The sequence below is a fragment of the Eleginops maclovinus genome, chromosome 4 (assembly GCF_036324505.1).
Source record: "Eleginops maclovinus isolate JMC-PN-2008 ecotype Puerto Natales chromosome 4, JC_Emac_rtc_rv5, whole genome shotgun sequence".
Taxonomy (NCBI): domain Eukaryota; kingdom Metazoa; phylum Chordata; class Actinopteri; order Perciformes; family Eleginopidae; genus Eleginops; species Eleginops maclovinus.
In genome coordinates, this window is record NC_086352.1 from 1527286 (window position 1) to 1545404 (window position 18119).

The window sequence follows — 18119 nt, forward strand, 5'->3', positions numbered from 1 at the left end:
CACACACACACACACACACACAGGTCTCAGACTGTATCGTGGGACTCAACAGCTGGCAGGGGAAGTTGGATTTATTTTCTGGCATTTTTCTCCCCCTCCTCCCCCTGCAGGCCTCCGTTAGCAGAGGGCGATGCTTCCTGCCGACTCCCCTTCTCTCTCTCTCTCTTTCCCTCTCTCTCTCCCCTCTCCATGCAGAGGGTCATTCCTCCCCATGTCTTCCTCCCCTCCAGTTTTCAGTGTTCCTCTCCGCAGTGTTTTCAGAGCCGTTTCTACTCAGGACAAAGTTTTCAGTCGTTTCTGAAAACTGATTAACTTTTTAAACTGTGCTGTTGAACGACCCCCCCCCCCCCCGTGGGAGGATTTCCTTTAAAAAGCTTTTATTTTGGAACCAGCCGGAGACAACTGATGACTTTCTCCGAGATGGACTAACTGAGTTCTTTTGCTGTTTTTTTGGTTTGAAAGGCTTCTTCAGAGTACAGAGCGCAGGAGCTGATCCAACTACTGCTGAAGGTGAATGCTGACAAATACTCCTGCACCTTTGCCTGCTCTTGGTGAAAAGTAACTAAGTACTGAGTACAAACTTGAGGTACTTCTACTTTGCTTTAGTATTTCCTTTTTATGCTACTTTATTATTCTAGTCTTCTATATTGTGTTGTCCCCTCTTTTTAAGTCACCCCATTAGTCTTATGTACTCTGATGCTGTTTTTCCACCAACCCGGACCCGGACCCGGACCCGGAGTCGGAGCCGATAAAGATCTGGTTGTTCGTGTTTCCACCGCAGCGGCGCCGGCTTGAAGCGCCGAAAAACCAGATCTTTCTGGCCCAACTCGGCTGCCCGGCAAGATCCAAGATCCAATAAGAACCAATACGTCACGCTTACTTTGGGGTGGGGGGGGGGGGGCGGGAGATTAACCTCGGTTTACAGTTCATGGAGTACAGCGAGTACAAGTTGCAGTATCTCTGAGCACAGGGACTACAGCGCGACCACACACTGATACACACACTTTATAAAGTCCGGCAGCACTAACCGGGTCAGTGTGGTGCTGTTTACTCACCGGACTTTAATCACCGTTCTGTTAGTGAGCATTGGGAAGAGCAGGCAGACGTTCTCCTGTGTATTATTGCAGCTATGGGATGGAATCAGTACATGGGCTACACAGGCTGCCATCACAAGCAAAACCATAAGGAAAACTACGCCGGTAAAATGAGTAGGAAACGGCTTCTGCCACAACAGGATGTCAGAGCAGTGAAGGAAGTCAGAGGAGCTGTGCTGTCACCTGTCTAAAGCCAGAGACACTCTCAGAACACTGTCACTGATGGGGGGGGGGGGGTATGCATCAGCTGCTGGTGTGACAGACAGACAGTGAATATGAATCAGTCATCAGAGGACGCAATGACGCAGCTCCACTTGAGCTCCACTCGGCCTCTGAGTGGTGGAAACATAAGGGGTGCTACAGGCTGGAACCAGAGAAGCAAAAGATCGGATCTTGAACCGGATCTGGTTTGGTGGAAAAGGGGCAAAACAGAACTAACTAACCAGAGCAGACTGGGCTCTGGTTTCAAACAGAGGGTGAATTTGAACAATACAGCGACATGTCCCAGTAGAGACGCTACGTACTGATATACACCTGAACATCAGCAGGAGAGGACTCTTTAAAGTAGAGACGCTACATACTGATATACACCTGAACATCAGCAGGAGAGGACTCTTTAAAGTAGAGACACTACATACTGATATACACCTGAACATCAGCAGGAGAGGACTCTTTAAAGTAGAGACTCTACATACTGATATACACCTGAACATCAGCAGGAGAGGACTCTTTAAAGTAAAGACACTACATACTGATATACACCTGAACATCAGCAGGAGAGGACTCTTTAAAGTAGAGACTCTACATACTGATATACACCTGAACATCAGCAGGAGAGGACTCTTTAAAGTAGAGACTCTACATACTGATATACACCTGAACATCAGCAGGAGAGGACTCTTTAAAGTAGAGACACTACATACTGATATACACCTGAACATCAGCAGGAGAGGACTCTTTAAAGTAGAGACACTACATACTGATATACACCTGAACATCAGCAGGAGAGGACTCTTTAAAGTAGAGACGCTACATACTGATATACACCTGAACATCAGCAGGAGAGGACTCTTTAAAGTAGAGACTCTACATACTGATATACACCTGAACATCAGCAGGAGAGGACTCTTTAAAGTAGAGACACTACATACTGATATACACCTGAACATCAGCAGGAGAGGACTCTTTAAAGTAGAGACACTACATACTGATATACACCTGAACATCAGCAGGAGAGAACTCTTTAAAGTAGAGACGCTACATACTGATATACACCTGAACATCAGCAGGAGAGGACTCTTTAAAGTAGAGACACTACATACTGATATACACCTGAACATCAGCAGGAGAGGACTCTTTAAAGTAGAGACTCTACATACTGATATACACCTGAACATCAGCAGGAGAGGACTCTTTAAAGTAGAGACTCTACATACTGATATACACCTGAACATCAGCAGGAGAGGACTCTTTAAAGTAGAGACACTACATACTGATATACACCTGAACATCAGCAGGAGAGGACTCTTTAAAGTAGAGACACTACATACTGATATACACCTGAACATCAGCAGGAGAGGACTCTTTAAAGTAGAGACACTACATACTGATATACACCTGAACATCAGCAGGAGAGGACTCTTTAAAGTAGAGACTCTACATACTGATATACACCTGAACATCAGCAGGAGAGGACTCTTTAAAGTAGAGACACTACATACTGATATACACCTGAACATCAGCAGGAGAGGACTCTTTAAAGTAGAGACACTACATACTGATATACACCTGAACATCAGCAGGAGAGGACTCTTTAAAGTAGAGACTCTACATACTGATCTACACCTGAACATCAGCAGGAGAGGACTCTTTAAAGTAGAGACACTACATACTGATATACACCTGAACATCAGCAGGAGAGGACTCTTTAAAGTAGAGACACTACATACTGATCTACACCTGAACATCAGCAGGAGAGGACTCTTTAAAGTAGAGACACTACATACTGATCTACACCTGAACATCAGCAGGAGAGGACTCTTTAAAGTAGAGACACTACATACTGATCTACACCTGAACATCAGCAGGAGAGGACTCTTTAAAGTAGAGACACTACATACTGATCTACACCTGAACATCAGCAGGAGAGGACTCTTTAATTCAAAATTCAAAGGTTAAAAACCTGAGAATTTGTACATAAAAAGTCCCTTCCTTCTTCCTCCTGCGCTCTGGGATGCATCATGCTGGTCGGGGTTTTGGGGTGTTTTGTGTGTGTGACGCAGTGTGTGCAGGTTGCACGCTGGTTGCATCAGCTGCTCTCTGAAGGTCGGAGGATGGTGGATGGATTTCAGAAAAAGCCCCAGAGCAACTCTCTCCTCTCCTGTTGTTGTTGGGTGGGTCTGCATTACAGCCCTTCTCACCCACTCTGTCTGCTGCGGGGGAGGGGGGGGGTTGCATGAGGTGTATATGAGTATTACCGTAGTTAATACGTAGTGATGTGAAGGAAGGCCCCGGGGTTTATGGCACTCACCAAAGGCTACGTCCTGCTTGACCTCGGTCATGGTTGAAAAAGTGATATGGAGGAAAGATTACAGGAAGCAAAATCTGGAGAAAGAAGGACAATAGGAACGGTTATTGAAATGGTTGTGACGCTGATTCTGTCTGTCCGTCTGTCTGTCCGTCTGTCCGTCCGTCCGTATGTCCCTCCCACCCTCCCTCCCTCCCTCCCTCCCTCCCTCCCTTCTGGAATTCTGACATTTTGTCTTTTTTTAGAATGATAAGAAAATAAATTCTGAACTTAAAGGAACTTTTGAGAAAGGGTATACAGGGACCTTTGATAAGAAGGTCTGAATTTGGAGAGTGAAGTCTTGGACGTTTTAATGATATTTATTTTTGATTGAGTTCTGAAAGGACCCAGGTAGATGATGTGAAGCAGAAACGACAGAATAAAAGTAAAGTCACGAAAACAAAATGAGGAAAGTTTCCTGTTAGCGTGCACAGCTTCAGACCGAAGTTTGATGCTCTCATAATAAAGAAACATGCACAGAGACATAGAGGAGGCGTTGGAAAATATAAAGACTGTAAGAGAAGAAAGTAGAGAGGGAGTGTGGGAGTCAGACGTGGCCTCCCCTCCTGCAGCAATAAGTGATGCAACTCTGCACAGACAGTCTGCAACAGCCTCCCTCTGAGTCATCTTTCAGTCTTTCACAGGAAGAAATCGGTCTTCAGGCGGTCCATGCATCACTCAACTGATTCTTTACTGCATGACGTTCTGAAGATGTTGCTACAGCGGCCCACAGGTCCAAATCTCTCCCATCAGGAGGAACTGCAGCTTCAGAGAGGATGCAGATACAGAAACTCAAATCAGAACTCACACAGAAACATCTGCAGCAGCTCTTCAACTCATGCAGCATCTAGAGAACATTCAGCAGAGGAAACATGAGCAGTTTACTAAAAGCTGCAGAAACCAACAACGGAGACCAGGGACACTAAGAGAGACGCACACAGCTGGAGACCAGGGGACACTAAAGAGAGACGCACACAGCTGGAGACCAGGGGACACTAAAGAGAGACGCACACAGCTGGAGACCAGGGGACACTAAAGAGAGACGCACACAGCTGGAGACCAGGGGACACTTAAGAGAGACGCACACAGCTGGAGACCAGGGGACACTAAAGAGAGACGCACACAGCTGGAGACCAGGGGACACTAAAGGGAGACGCACACAGCTGGAGACCAGGGGACACTAAAGAGAGACGCACACAGCTGGAGACCAGGGGACATTAAAGAGAGACGCACACAGCTGGAGAACAGGGGACACTAAAGAGAGACGCACACAGCTGGAGACCAGGGGACATTAAAGAGAGACGCACACAGCTGGAGACCAGGGGACATTAAAGAGAGACGCACACAGCTGGAGACCAGGGGACACTAAAGAGAGACGCACACAGCTGGAGACCAGGGGACACTAAAGAGAGACGCAACCAGCTGGAGACCAGGGGACACTAAAGAGAGACGCACACAGCTGGAGACCAGGGGACACTAAAGAGAGACGCACACAGCTGGAGACCAGGGGACACTAAAGAGAGACGCACACAGCTGGAGACCAGGGGACATTAAAGAGAGACGCACACAGCTGGAGAACAGGGGACACTAAAGAGAGACGCACACAGCTGGAGACCAGGGGACAGTAAAGAGAGACACACACAGCTGGAGACCAGGGGACACTAAAGAGAGACGCAACCAGCTGGAGACCAGGGGACACTAAAGAGAGACGCACACAGCTGGAGACCAGGGGACACTAAAGAGAGACGCAACCAGCTGGAGACCAGGGGACACTAAAGAGAGACGCACACAGCTGGAGACCAGGGGACACTAAAGAGAGACGCACACAGCTGGAGACCAGGGGACACTAAAGAGAGACGCACACAGCTGGAGACCAGGGGACATTAAAGAGAGACGCACACAGCTGGAGACCAGGGGACACTAAAGAGAGACGCACACAGCTGGAGACCAGGGGACACTAAAGAGAGACGCACACAGCTGGAGACCAGGGGACACTAAAGAGAGACGCACACAGCTGGAGACCAGGGGACACTAAAGAGAGACGCACACAGCTGGAGACCAGGGGACACTTCAGGTGAGTTTCAACAACAGAGACAGAGACAGAGACAGGGACAGAGACAGGGACAGGGACAGAGACAGGGACAGAGACAGAGACAGAGACAGGGACAGGGACAGAGACAGGGACAGAGACAGGGACAGAGACAGAGACAGGGACAGAGACAGCTTTATGATCCTGAAGGTCACCCAGCGCTCCGGTAACAGAAGAGCAAATCAAACTGAAGTTGATACATTAACGATGATAACCTGATCAGGTTTTCAGCTCCGTGATTGGAGTTCTCTCTGCTGGACAAGTTGGGTTCAATCTAAGACGGTCGACATCAATGCTCACAATAAATCTGGAAACTGCCGTCCAAGTTGCTGATACGTTAGTGATGAAGGTGAGGAAGAAAAGATGTGAGATTAAGAGAGTAGAAGAAGCAGAGAGGCAGAATAGTATTGTTATAACCCAATGTCTCTCATTTCTTATTCCAAGTCTGTCTCTTTCATTTCTGTCTCTCGTCCTTCCCTTACCTCTGTCATCCAGGCATAAAACTCACAAACACATGCGCCTCACATTCCTTTGTGTGCGAGTGTGTGTGTGTGTGTGTGTGTGTGTGTGTGTGTGTGTGTGTGTGTGTGTGTGTGTGTGTGTGTGTGTGTGTGTGTGTGTGTGTGTGTGTGTGTGTGTGTGTGTGTGTGTGTGTGTGTGTGTGTGTGTGTGTGTGTGTGTGTGTGTGTGTGTGTGTGTGTGTGTGTGTGTGTGTGTGTGTATGCCAGTAAATAGTAACCAGTCCCAGCTGTACTGCAGGCCTCTGGTTCTGGAGAAACAGGGAGGAATGAGCTGGAAAAGAAAGAGTCAAGCAGGAAGAGGAATACTGTTCGAATGCTAATTCTAAAACACTCTACTTTAAAGAGTCCTCTCCTGCTGATGTTCAGGTGTATATCAGTATGTAGAGTCTCTACTTTAAAGAGTCCTCTCCTGCTGATGTTCAGGTGTATATCAGTATGTAGTGTCTCTACTTTAAAGAGTCCTCTCCTGATGATGTTCAGGTGTATATCAGTATGTAGAGTCTCTACTTTAAAGAGTCCTCTCCTGCTGATGTTCAGGTGTATATCAGTATGTAGAGTCTCTACTTTAAAGAGTCCTCTCCTGCTGATGTTCAGGTGTATATCAGTATGTAGTGTCTCTGCTTTAAAGAGTCCTCTCCTGCTGATGTTCAGGTGTATATCAGTATGTAGAGTCTCTACTTTAAAGAGTCCTCTCCTGCTGATGTTCAGGTGTATATCAGTATGTAGAGTCTCTACTTTAAAGAGTCCTCTCCTGCTGATGTTCAGGTGTATATCAGTATGTAGTGTCTCTACTTTAAAGAGTCCTCTCCTGCTGATGTTCAGGTGTATATCAGTATGTGGAGTCTCTACTTTAAAGAGTCCTCTCCTGCTGATGTTCAGGTGTATATCAGTATGTAGTGTCTCTACTTTAAAGAGTCCTCTCCTGATGATGTTCAGGTGTATATCAGTATGTAGTGTCTCTACTTTAAAGAGTCCTCTCCTGCTGATGTTCAGGTGTATATCAGTATGTAGAGTCTCTACTTTAAAGAGTCCTCTCCTGATGATGTTCAGGTGTATATCAGTATGTAGAGTCTCTACTTTAAAGAGTCCTCTCCTGCTGATGTTCAGGTGTATATCAGTATGTAGTGTCTCTACTTTAAAGAGTCCTCTCCTGCTGATGTTCAGGTGTATATCAGTATGTAGTGTCTCTACTTTAAAGAGTCCTCTCCTGCTGATGTTCAGGTGTATATCAGTATGTAGAGTCTCTACTTTAAAGAGTCCTCTCCTGCTGATGTTCAGGTGTATATCAGTATGTAGAGTCTCTACTTTAAAGAGTCCTCTCCTGCTGATGTTCAGGTGTATATCAGTATGTAGTGTCTCTACTTTAAAGAGTCCTCTCCTGCTGATGTTCAGGTGTATATCAGTATGTAGAGTCTCTACTTTAAAGAGTCCTCTCCTGCTGATGTTCAGGTGTATATCAGTATGTAGAGTCTCTACTTTAAAGAGTCCTCTCCTGCTGATGTTCAGGTGTATATCAGTATGTAGTGTCTCTACTTTAAAGAGTCCTCTCCTGCTGATGTTCAGGTGTATATCAGTATGTAGTGTCTCTACTTTAAAGAGTCCTCTCCTGCTGATGTTCAGGTGTATATCAGTATGTAGTGTCTCTACTTTAAAGAGTCCTCATACTGCCTGAGCTGCAGCACCTCTTTCCCCCCTCCGTCTGAGACCAGAGCCCAGTCTGCTTGGTTAGCCGGCTCTGTTGTGGACGCTTAGAGATGTCCCTTAGCTTCTCACGTACTGTAGGATTAGAATTGCGCCTCTTTAAATCCAAACAGCTCTAGTGGCGTCGCTGAGTGAAGTCATAAGGATTGTAATAAAGAATATCTTTGTGTTTTTATACATTTTGCACAGATTTAACGTGTTCTCTCTACGAGGAAATACTTCTGTTTGTCGTCTTTTTCATGTCGGTTAGAATTCTGTTTGCCTTCCTCCTCAAACACAACCCAAGAGAAAGACTGGAGACTGAGAAGGGGGGAGTCGGGTGGGGTTTGTGGAATTTGCTCTCTGTTTGGTTTGGAAGTGAAGGCTCTCCGGAGGATAATGGAAAAGAGAGGCAGGAGAAAGGGAGGTGTGTGTGTGTGTGTGTGTGTGTGTGTGTGTGTGTGTGTGTGTGTGTGTGTGTGTGTGTGTGTGTGTGTGTGTGTGTGTGTGTGTGTGTGTGTACCCTCACAGGTGGTCGCACATACTGCCTTTATTCTTCTTTATAGTTCTACTCCCCTTCATTTCAGAAGTCAGTCTTCACATTAGCTTATACAACATATAAATAAACATAAGCTGCTGCGGGACACCGAACGCAGCAGCTTATGAAGTAGTGCAAACGCGTCATTCAGTAAACTGCTCATGTTTCCTCTGCTGGATGTTCTCTAGATGCTGCATGTGTTGAAGAGCTGCTGCAGATGTTCCTGCAGGAGCTCTGTATCTGCATCTTCTGTGAAGCTGCAGCACATTTGTCGGCCGCCGTAGAGAAGATGAACTTTAATGCGTCCGTAATCGTAATCCAGTCAGTTCACACGATTCTGCACAAGCAGTACTTTCACTTCAGTAGGAGTAGAAGTACTCATCTCGTGTACATTACTCTGTTGATCTGCAGAGGTGGGAATAGATGCATGAAAGCCTTTAGCGAGTGAGAGTGGGAGAAGGAGGCTCAGAGTGAGGAGGTGAATCAGACATTCCTCAGGAGGAAGAGGAGTGGGGGGGGTGCAGGGAGCCAGTGGTTAGTTAGTGGTTAGAAACTCAGAGCAGAAAAATGAAGGTCTGGTCCAGAGACCACAGGCAGGAGAACCAGGGAGGAACCTCCTCTTCCTCCTCCTCTCCCTCCTCCCACACCAGGCCTGCAGCCACAGGGGGAGAAAACAGGGGAGGAGAGCTTTTATAGCTGAACCCACTGAACCCATAATGTGGGGAGGGAGAGGAGGAACGGGAGGACATTTCCTTTGAAATAGCAAAAGTCAAGAGCCAGAAAGCAGAGTATGAATGAAGAAGCATGCATACTCACCAGAGGTTAAAGTACTGAGGTTTACAGAAACAAACATCCAGGAGAACTCAGAACAAACAGTACCTATGGAGAGAATGAGCGTAGCATGTGGACAGTGGGGTGGCAGCCAGGTCCCAGTGATTACAGGTGGAGCCTCCGTCTGAATACAGCTGTGAGAACAACAGCGAAACAGCTGTATTCAGACTGAGGCTCCACTATCTCTCTCTGTCCTGCAGGGACACAGTGACATCACTATGGAATCACAAGTAAAAAAAGATGTGTGTGTGTGAAAAGTTAAATGTGTGTGTTTAGCTTGGCAGAAGGGGATGCATACGAGGGTCCGGGCAGCGTGCCCCAACAAGTCAATGAGTGGAAAGAGGGGGGGGGGGACATATGGTCCTGTATAACGTCACAATACCTCCAAAAATATGTGTATATCAGTATGTAGAGTCTCTACTTTAAAGAGTCCTCTCCTGCTGATGTTCAGGTGTATATCAGTATGTAGTGTCTCTACTTTAAAGAGTCCTCTCCTGCTGATGTTCAGGTGTATATCAGTATGTAGTGTCTCTACTTTAAAGAGTCCTCTCCTGCTGATGTTCAGGTGTATATCAGTATGTAGAGTCTCTACTTTAAAGAGTCCTCTCCTGCTGATGTTCAGGTGTATATCAGTATGTAGTGTCTCTACTTTAAAGAGTCCTCTCCTGCTGATGTTCAGGTGTATATCAGTATGTAGTGTCTCTACTTTAAAGAGTCCTCTCCTGCTGATGTTCAGGTGTATATCAGTATGTAGAGTCTCTACTTTAAAGAGTCCTCTCCTGCTGATGTTCAGGTGTATATCAGTATGTAGTGTCTCTACTTTAAAGAGTCCTCTCCTGCTGATGTTCAGGTGTATATCAGTATGTAGTGTCTCTACTTTAAAGAGTCCTCTCCTGCTGATGTTCAGGTGTATATCAGTATGTAGTGTCTCTACTTTAAAGAGTCCTCTCCTGCTGATGTTCAGGTGTATATCAGTATGTAGAGTCTCTACTTTAAAGAGTCCTCTCCTGCTGATGTTCAGGTGTATATCAGTATGTAGAGTCTCTACTTTAAAGAGTCCTCTCCTGCTGATGTTCAGGTGTATATCAGTATGTAGAGTCTCTACTTTAAAGAGTCCTCTTCTGCTGATGTTCAGGTGTATATCAGTATGTAGAGTCTCTACTTTAAAGAGTCCTCTCCTGCTGATGTTCAGGTGTATATCAGTATGTAGTGTCTCTACTTTAAAGAGTCCTCTCCTGCTGATGTTCAGGTGTATATCAGTATGTAGAGTCTCTACTTTAAAGAGTCCTCTCCTGCTGATGTTCAGGTGTATATCAGTATGTAGAGTCTCTACTTTAAAGAGTCCTTTCCTGCTGATGTTCAGGTGTATATCAGTATGTAGTGTCTCTACTTTAAAGAGTCCTCTCCTGCTGATGTTCAGGTGTATATCAGTATGTAGAGTCTCTACTTTAAAGAGTCCTCTCCTGCTGATGTTCAGGTGTATATCAGTATGTAGAGTCTCTACTTTAAAGAGTCCTCTCCTGCTGATGTTCAGGTGTATATCAGTATGTAGTGTCTCTACTTTAAAGAGTCCTCTCCTGCTGATGTTCAGATGTATATCAGTATGTAGAGTCTCTACTTTAAAGAGTCCTCTCCTGCTGATGTTCAGGTGTATATCAGTATGTAGAGTCTCTACTTTAAAGAGTCCTCTCCTGCTGATGTTCAGGTGTATATCAGTATGTAGAGTCTCTACTTTAAAGAGTCCTCTCCTGCTGATGTTCAGGTGTATATCAGTATGTAGTGTCTCTACTTTAAAGAGTCCTCTCCTGCTGATGTTCAGGTGTATATCAGTATGTAGTGTCTCTACTTTAAAGAGTCCTCTCCTGCTGATGTTCAGGTGTATATCAGTATGTAGAGTCTCTACTTTAAAGAGTCCTCTCCTGCTGATGTTCAGGTGTATATCAGTATGTAGAGTCTCTACTTTAAAGAGTCCTCTCCTAGATAGAGGGTGACCTGTTGGTGTTAACTTTGCCTCCTCAGCTGCAGACATGCTTTCTCTGGATGAACCTCTGGATCTGAAGCTGCCCTCGGGACGGACAGACGGACGCGTCACGTTAGGAAAGAGAGCGTATCCCTCCACCATCAGCAGACCCCGCCTGCTGAGTTCCAGCTTCCCATCGCCACCCTCCTCCCCAGGTAAGGTTTTAAAAAATGTGATATTATGTTTTTTATTCTAAGATAAAAGATTCAAGTCGAAAAAGTCACACGTTCACATTCCTTTATGAGAACACTGAGGTTTAATCCCCAAAGTGTTTGAAAGATTCTAGGATTTAAGTCACACATTTTGTTTTCATCTCAATATCTTTCTAGTTTTAATCAGGAATTAATTACATATTGGTGTTGTTATGAGGGGAGGGTGTTTTCTGTGGATGGACTACAGGATTTAATAACAACAGGGAAAATATATGAGTGTATTACAAAGATCTGAATAAAATAAATAAGGAAAGGAAATGTTGCCGTGGCATCGGTACAAACAGTCATCATCATTTCTGGTCCGCTCTCCCTGATGCAGTAATAAGGAGCAGGAATGTGATGTGTTGTAACGATAAGTGGATTCTGTGTTCTCAGTGAACTCAGGGGTCTGCAGACTCTCATTCTTAAGGCGCTTTTAAGGAGGCAGATACTGGCAAACATGCACAAGAAAATGTGAGAAACAATATGAATTAAACAAAACTTGAAATAAGTAAAACTTGCTTTGGAAAATCTAAATATTCAGACTTTATTCCTTAAATTGAGTTTTTTTATCCCAAACTCTTTTCTACCTGTGCTGTGAATGTGTTACCTATTGCACTGTTAACTGGGGGGTTGAGGCGGCATGCTCTTTAAAGTCCACTGAGACAAACATGGTGATATTGGGTTTATCAATAAACTTTGATGGATTTTTTTCCTAAATTGACACTTTTTTTTTATCTCAAAATTTTGATTTTATAAAAAAGAGTCTTGAACGGGAAGTGGGAAAAGGGGGGGGGGGGCTACATAGGGCGGACGAGATTGCATTGTATAGGAAATATTATCAAGTGAACCTTTTGTTCTCCGTGCAGAGTCGCAGTTCTCCCCTCAGGATGGACCCGGGTCCTGCTGCAGTCCTCCAGCCGTGGACCTCCGCCTTGCCCCCCCCTCTCCTTCATCCCCCTCCTCCCTGGACTCCCCACACAGCAGTCCCCGGCCTCACGTTTTCTCTCAGGTGACAACAAAACAGGAAGTACAAAAACGAGAAAGAATCAGTGAAATGAATCAGTGAAATGAATCAGTGAAATGAATCAGTGAAATGAATCAGTGAAATGAAATGAATCAGTGAAATGAATCAGTGAAATGAATCAGTGAAATGAAATGAATCAGTGAAATGAATCAGTGAAATGAATCAGTGAAATGAATCAGTGAAATGAAATGAATCAGTGAAATGAATCAGTGAAATGTATCAGTGAAATGAAATGAATCAGTGAAATGAATCAGTGAAATGAATCAGTGAAATGAATCAGTGAAATGAATCAGTGAAATGAATCAGTGAAATGAAATGAATCAGTGAAATGAATCAGTGAAATGAATCAGTGAAATGAAATGAATCAGTGAAATGAATCAGTGAAATGAATCAGTGAAATGAATCAGTGAAATGAATCAGTGAAATGAAATGAATCAGTGAAATCAGTGAAATGAATCAGTGAAATGAAATGAATCAGTGAAATGAAATGAATCAGTGAAATGAATCAGTGAAATGAAATGAATCAGTGAAAGGAAATGAATCAGTGAAATGAATCAGTGAAATGAAATGAATCAGTGAAATGAATCAGTGAAATGAATCAGTGAAATGAAATGAATCAGTGAAATGAATCAGTGAAATGAATCAGTGAAATGAAATGAATCAGTGAAATGAATCAGTGAAATGAAATGAATCAGTGAAATGAATCAGTGAAATTATTAAGTGAAATGAATCAGTGAAATGAATCAGTGAAATTATTAAGTGAAATGAATCAGTGAAATGAATCAGTGAAAGGAAATGAATCAGTGAAATGAATCAGTGAAATGAATCAGTGAAATGAATCACTGAAATGAATCAGTGAAATGAATCACTGAAATGAATCACTGAAATGAATCACAAACCATTGGTTTGATGCCATTACTCTGTGCTTCTCTTCTTCTGTGGTTTAGGAGTCCTCCCGTCCTCGGGGTGTGGAGGTAGGTGCTTTCCCTTTCTTCCTCCCCGTTGGGACCCCCCCCCGGTTCAGCTTCCCCTCCTCGGTGCTCAGGGGTCCAACCAGAGAGAAGCTTCCGGAAACATCCCAGGACAGTCAGCTGACCTGCAGGTGGAGGAAGGTAATATAATCTATCATATTAAAATATGGAATATCATATTATATTATATTATATCATATTATATTATATCATATCATATTATATCATATTATATTATATTATATTATATCATATTATATTATATTATATTATATTATATTATATTATATTATATTATATCATATTATATCATATTATATTATATTATATCATATTATACTATATTATATTATATTATATTATATTATATCATATTATACTATATTATATTATATCATATTATATTATATCATATTATATTATATTATATTATATTATATTATATTATATTATATTATATCATATTATATCATATTATATTATATTATATCATATTATACTATATTATATTATATCATATTATATTATATCATATTATATCATATAATATAATATAATATAATATAATATAATATGATATAATATAATATAATATAATATAATATAATATGATATAATATAATATAATATAATATGATATAATATAATATGATATAATATGATATAATATTATATTATATTATATCATATTATATCATATCATATTATATCATATAATATAATATGATCTTCATCAAATAAATCAATGGTCATTTTCAACTCCTTTCTCTTGTTGGTCTTTCCCTTAAATGAACTTTTATATAAAATAAACTGAACACATGAATTAATCAGTTCACAATAGAATGTTCATATTTGCACAATCAATTTTCATTTACATAACTGAGGCTACAACAACTTCATTAGATAAGCCTAGTGAGGAATCATATATACATTTCTAGCAATCGCTTGCTTCCTGACCGCTCTCCACTAGAACAACTGACTGCTGAATGGGTCTTTCAACAATGGATGGCTTGTTGAGGCATTGAGTCCATCATCACCCGACTCCTTTCTGACACATCTCGTGCATATCCGTCTTTCCTTGTAAGATGAATGGAGCTAGAACCCCTAATGGGTCATTCAGAGAGGCCACAACTGGGAGTATCCCACATCGAGTTGCTGGTTTCTCATCGAGTGACACCTTGAAGGAGAAGCTGTCACTTTGAACCTTCCATCTTATTCCTAGCACCCTCTCTGTGCCGGAAGGTCATCGTAGTTGAGGTCCACATTTTTTACCTCTGCTGCGCGTTCTGGTTCTGTTTCTGCTTTCTCTCCTTCACGAACTCTTTCCAGTTTCCTTTTAAGGTGCTTTAACCTTTTGTTGTCTGGGAGTAAAGGACGTGCTTGCAAGAGGCATCTCTAGTTGACCCATGACAGAGAGGGTGTATTTCTTTCAAACCCGCTTTGTGTGTAGGGTTAGACTGCTGAGGTACGCTCTTCATGCAAAGGAGTCGGATGACTCTTTTGCATGTGCCACACCTGGCTCTGTTCTGGAGGTCTCTGGTGACAGGTCCCTCTCTCAGGCATGCAAAACATTTGATTATTTTCTCGTATGCATTTCCTCTTTTCCTCCACAGTCAACTCCACTAGCTTTTGGCATTTGAACATGGAATGATTGTCTCCACAGCACAAACACTCCGTTGTGTTTGAGTTTTGTGTTGGCTGCTCCCTTTCTCTACTTCCTCTTCTGACTTGTTTCTTCCACGTTGGTTTCAGCTACAATGGAAGGTGTGTCTGAAGCCCCCACATTGGTGACAAATGCGTTTGCTTTTGGCTGTCTTGTTTCTCTTACAGGTATTTCTGCAGAGGGTTTCAGAGCATATAGTGATCCCACTGGGTTGCATGCTATGCGGGCCTCTTTTGAGATGAAGTTGGCAAACTCTGTGGAGCTTGGATAATCTTTGTCTAAATCCAGCTGTTCTGTGACATAACGGTTCCACCTTGATGTGAACCAATTAGGAAGTGGTTAGCATCTTCTGGTTCTCTTCGCAGTCGTTGAGAACCTGTAGACCCTTAACGTGAGGCATAGCGTTGCTGCATGTTTGGAGGAAATCCCTAAACTCTCTTAACTTTACATACTCCCCCAATGTGTGGCCACCCGTTGAGTCTCCCTCTGAAGGCTCGCTGCACTACAGAGGAATGACCGTATCTGGCATTCAGCATATCCCATGCCTGTTCACAGGCCTCTTCATCTTTTCTGTAGAAGCTACCTTCAAGGACAGATTTAGCCCCCATGTTACGTACCTTTGCAGGTAGAACAGCCTATCTGCAGGGTTAGAGCATCGCCTCTCTAGTAGAGCTTTAAAGCTTGTGCTCCACTCTGTGAATGTCAGTGGATCACCAGAGAATACAGTGGGTTCTGGGACTGGAAGCCATTGACTCTTGCAATGCTTGTAATAAATATGCCTATTTTTTTGTCATTTCTTGACGTCCAGAGTAGGGAGAAGATAAGTTAGCATCATTTGAGTGGCTGTGCACAGGACTACACCTCTCACTCCTCTCTCTTTTCTGTATACACCTTTAACTTTGCCTGAATGACATCAAGCTCTCTTTGATTTTCAGGTGTTTTCAGATGTTGGCGTTGAGCTTCAATAGCAGCTTCCAGATGAATTTCAGCTCTCTTTGCAGCTAACTGTGCAACTGTCTCTGCTCTCCTGACTGAAATACTAGGTGTTTCTGAGAGATGGTCTGACTGGTAGCTAGGTGCAGGGGCTCTAGACACTGTAGATCCATATATGGAGCGAGCATACTCATTGTGGAGCAGCATGCCTAGCCTTGATTTCTCTGCGTCAAAGTCGCCTGCATCTTCAGTTGACCTGACGCTCATCAACTGTCATAGATCTGCTGTTACAGCTGAGCATGCATCAATGTTCCTGCATATTTTTGATTAGGCGCTGTATGAAGTCAAATGTTGTCATACGCGTTCTTTAATTCGGATTCCATCATACATGTCACACTCAGAGCACTCTCCTTTAAGTCTTGTACGAATGTCTCTTACTTCAGTCTTCCATTTCTCATACACTGTTTTGAACTGCTTTTGCTTTTGAGTTAATTCTTGCTCTTTAAGTTCTTGCATTCTTTTTTTTTTTTTTTTTTTTTTTTTTGAGTTTCAGTGTCTGCTGTTTTATTTCATTGCAACGATACAAATGGATCTTTGATGCAAGAGCGAACTGATCAAAGATTTTGAACAATACAACTGGACAATCTTTAACTGCACAAAGTTATAGATACTTTTTTTTTTTTTTTTTTTTTTTTTTTTTTTTTTTTATAGTCTTTACAACAATATATTTATTGACATTTTCTTACATTACAAAACCACATTACAAACGAACAATACACATACACATCACAAATATCACAAACATCCACTTCTCAGCCACAAAACATTTGTACAGAATTTACTGTCTTCCTATAATTGCGGGTATTGAACTCATTAAGTCTGTTACAAGGTTTACATAACCAACTACTTATGCCTCTTCATTGTCAATTGTCAGATCAACACCATTAACAAACACCTTGAACGGTTCCCATATCTTCTCAAACATATCCTGTCTTCCTTTTCGTATATATGTCACTCTCTCCAAAGGAAAAGTTGTGAGCATTTGTTTCACCCAATATGTAACATTTGGTCTGCTGATCTTTTTCCAAAACATTGCAATGGATCTTTTGGCGTGCAACAAACACATATCTATTAATATTTGTTCACTTTTATTATATTTGTGACCTTTTGGGTAAAGTCCTAAGACAAAAAATGCAGGATCCATTGGAATATTTTTTGAAATCATTTTTTCTATTGCTGTTTTAACCTCCTCCCAAAAAGATTTTATCTTGCTACATTGCCATACACAATGAAATAATGTCCCCTTCACCTCAGTACATTTTGTACACACATCTGGGATATTCTTATTGTATTTATTTAATTTAACTGGCGTAATATAAACTCTCATCAACCACTTATACTGCAATAGTCTAAATCGAGTGTTGATTGATTGGGTGTGAGCCTTAGTACATATAGATTGCCAGTCCCTTAGTGATATATCTGTGCCTAGATCTTCCCTCCATGCTTCTCGTTTATGATTTGCATTTTCAACCGAATTTGATAACAAATAGTTATACAACTCTGCTATAGCACCTTTACTTAAACTGTCCTTAGACACAATTTTTTCCAAATCAGAAATTGGAGGTCTGGTTAAAAGACTGTTTTGGCTCGTCCTAATGTAATCCCTAAGCTGGAGGAATTTAAAGAAATATTTTTTATCTATGTCATATTTATGCCTAATTTGTTCGAATGATAACATGTTATCCGAATTGGGCATATACAAATCTTGAATTTTTCCTAGTCCTTTTGATGCCCATTTTCTAAACACAGCGTCCGCTCTTCCTGGTATAAAACACTGATTTCCCCAAATAGGAGTGTACTGAGATATTCGACTAGTTTCTTTAGTAAATTTTTGTACTTCAAACCATACTCTTAGCATATTTTTGACAATCGGATTAGTAGTTTGTTTTATCAAGTTTGGCACTGTATCAGAGTAAAAATACAGGGGTAGCGGCA

At 42.3% G+C, this 18119-nt stretch overlaps 1 protein-coding gene across 3 annotated transcripts in view; it reads left to right on the forward strand.

The window, feature by feature from the left end:
- The first annotated feature begins 225 nt into the window (after positions 1–225).
- Positions 226–18119, forward strand: part of LOC134862751 (zinc finger protein GLIS2-like) — a 38066-nt gene continuing 20172 nt past the window's right edge. Inside the window, exons 1-4 of one of the 3 annotated variants that reach the window (XM_063880826.1) lie at positions 226–586; positions 11339–11494; positions 12400–12542; positions 13505–13669. In XM_063880826.1, the coding sequence (XP_063736896.1) occupies positions 11347–11494; positions 12400–12542; positions 13505–13669 (456 nt within the window). In that variant the 5' untranslated portion in view covers positions 226–586; positions 11339–11346. Of the gene's footprint in view, positions 587–5386; positions 5735–11338; positions 11495–12399; positions 12543–13504; positions 13670–18119 lie in introns of those variants that run through there. The other 2 variants (XM_063880825.1, XM_063880827.1) reach the window with 2 other exon arrangements.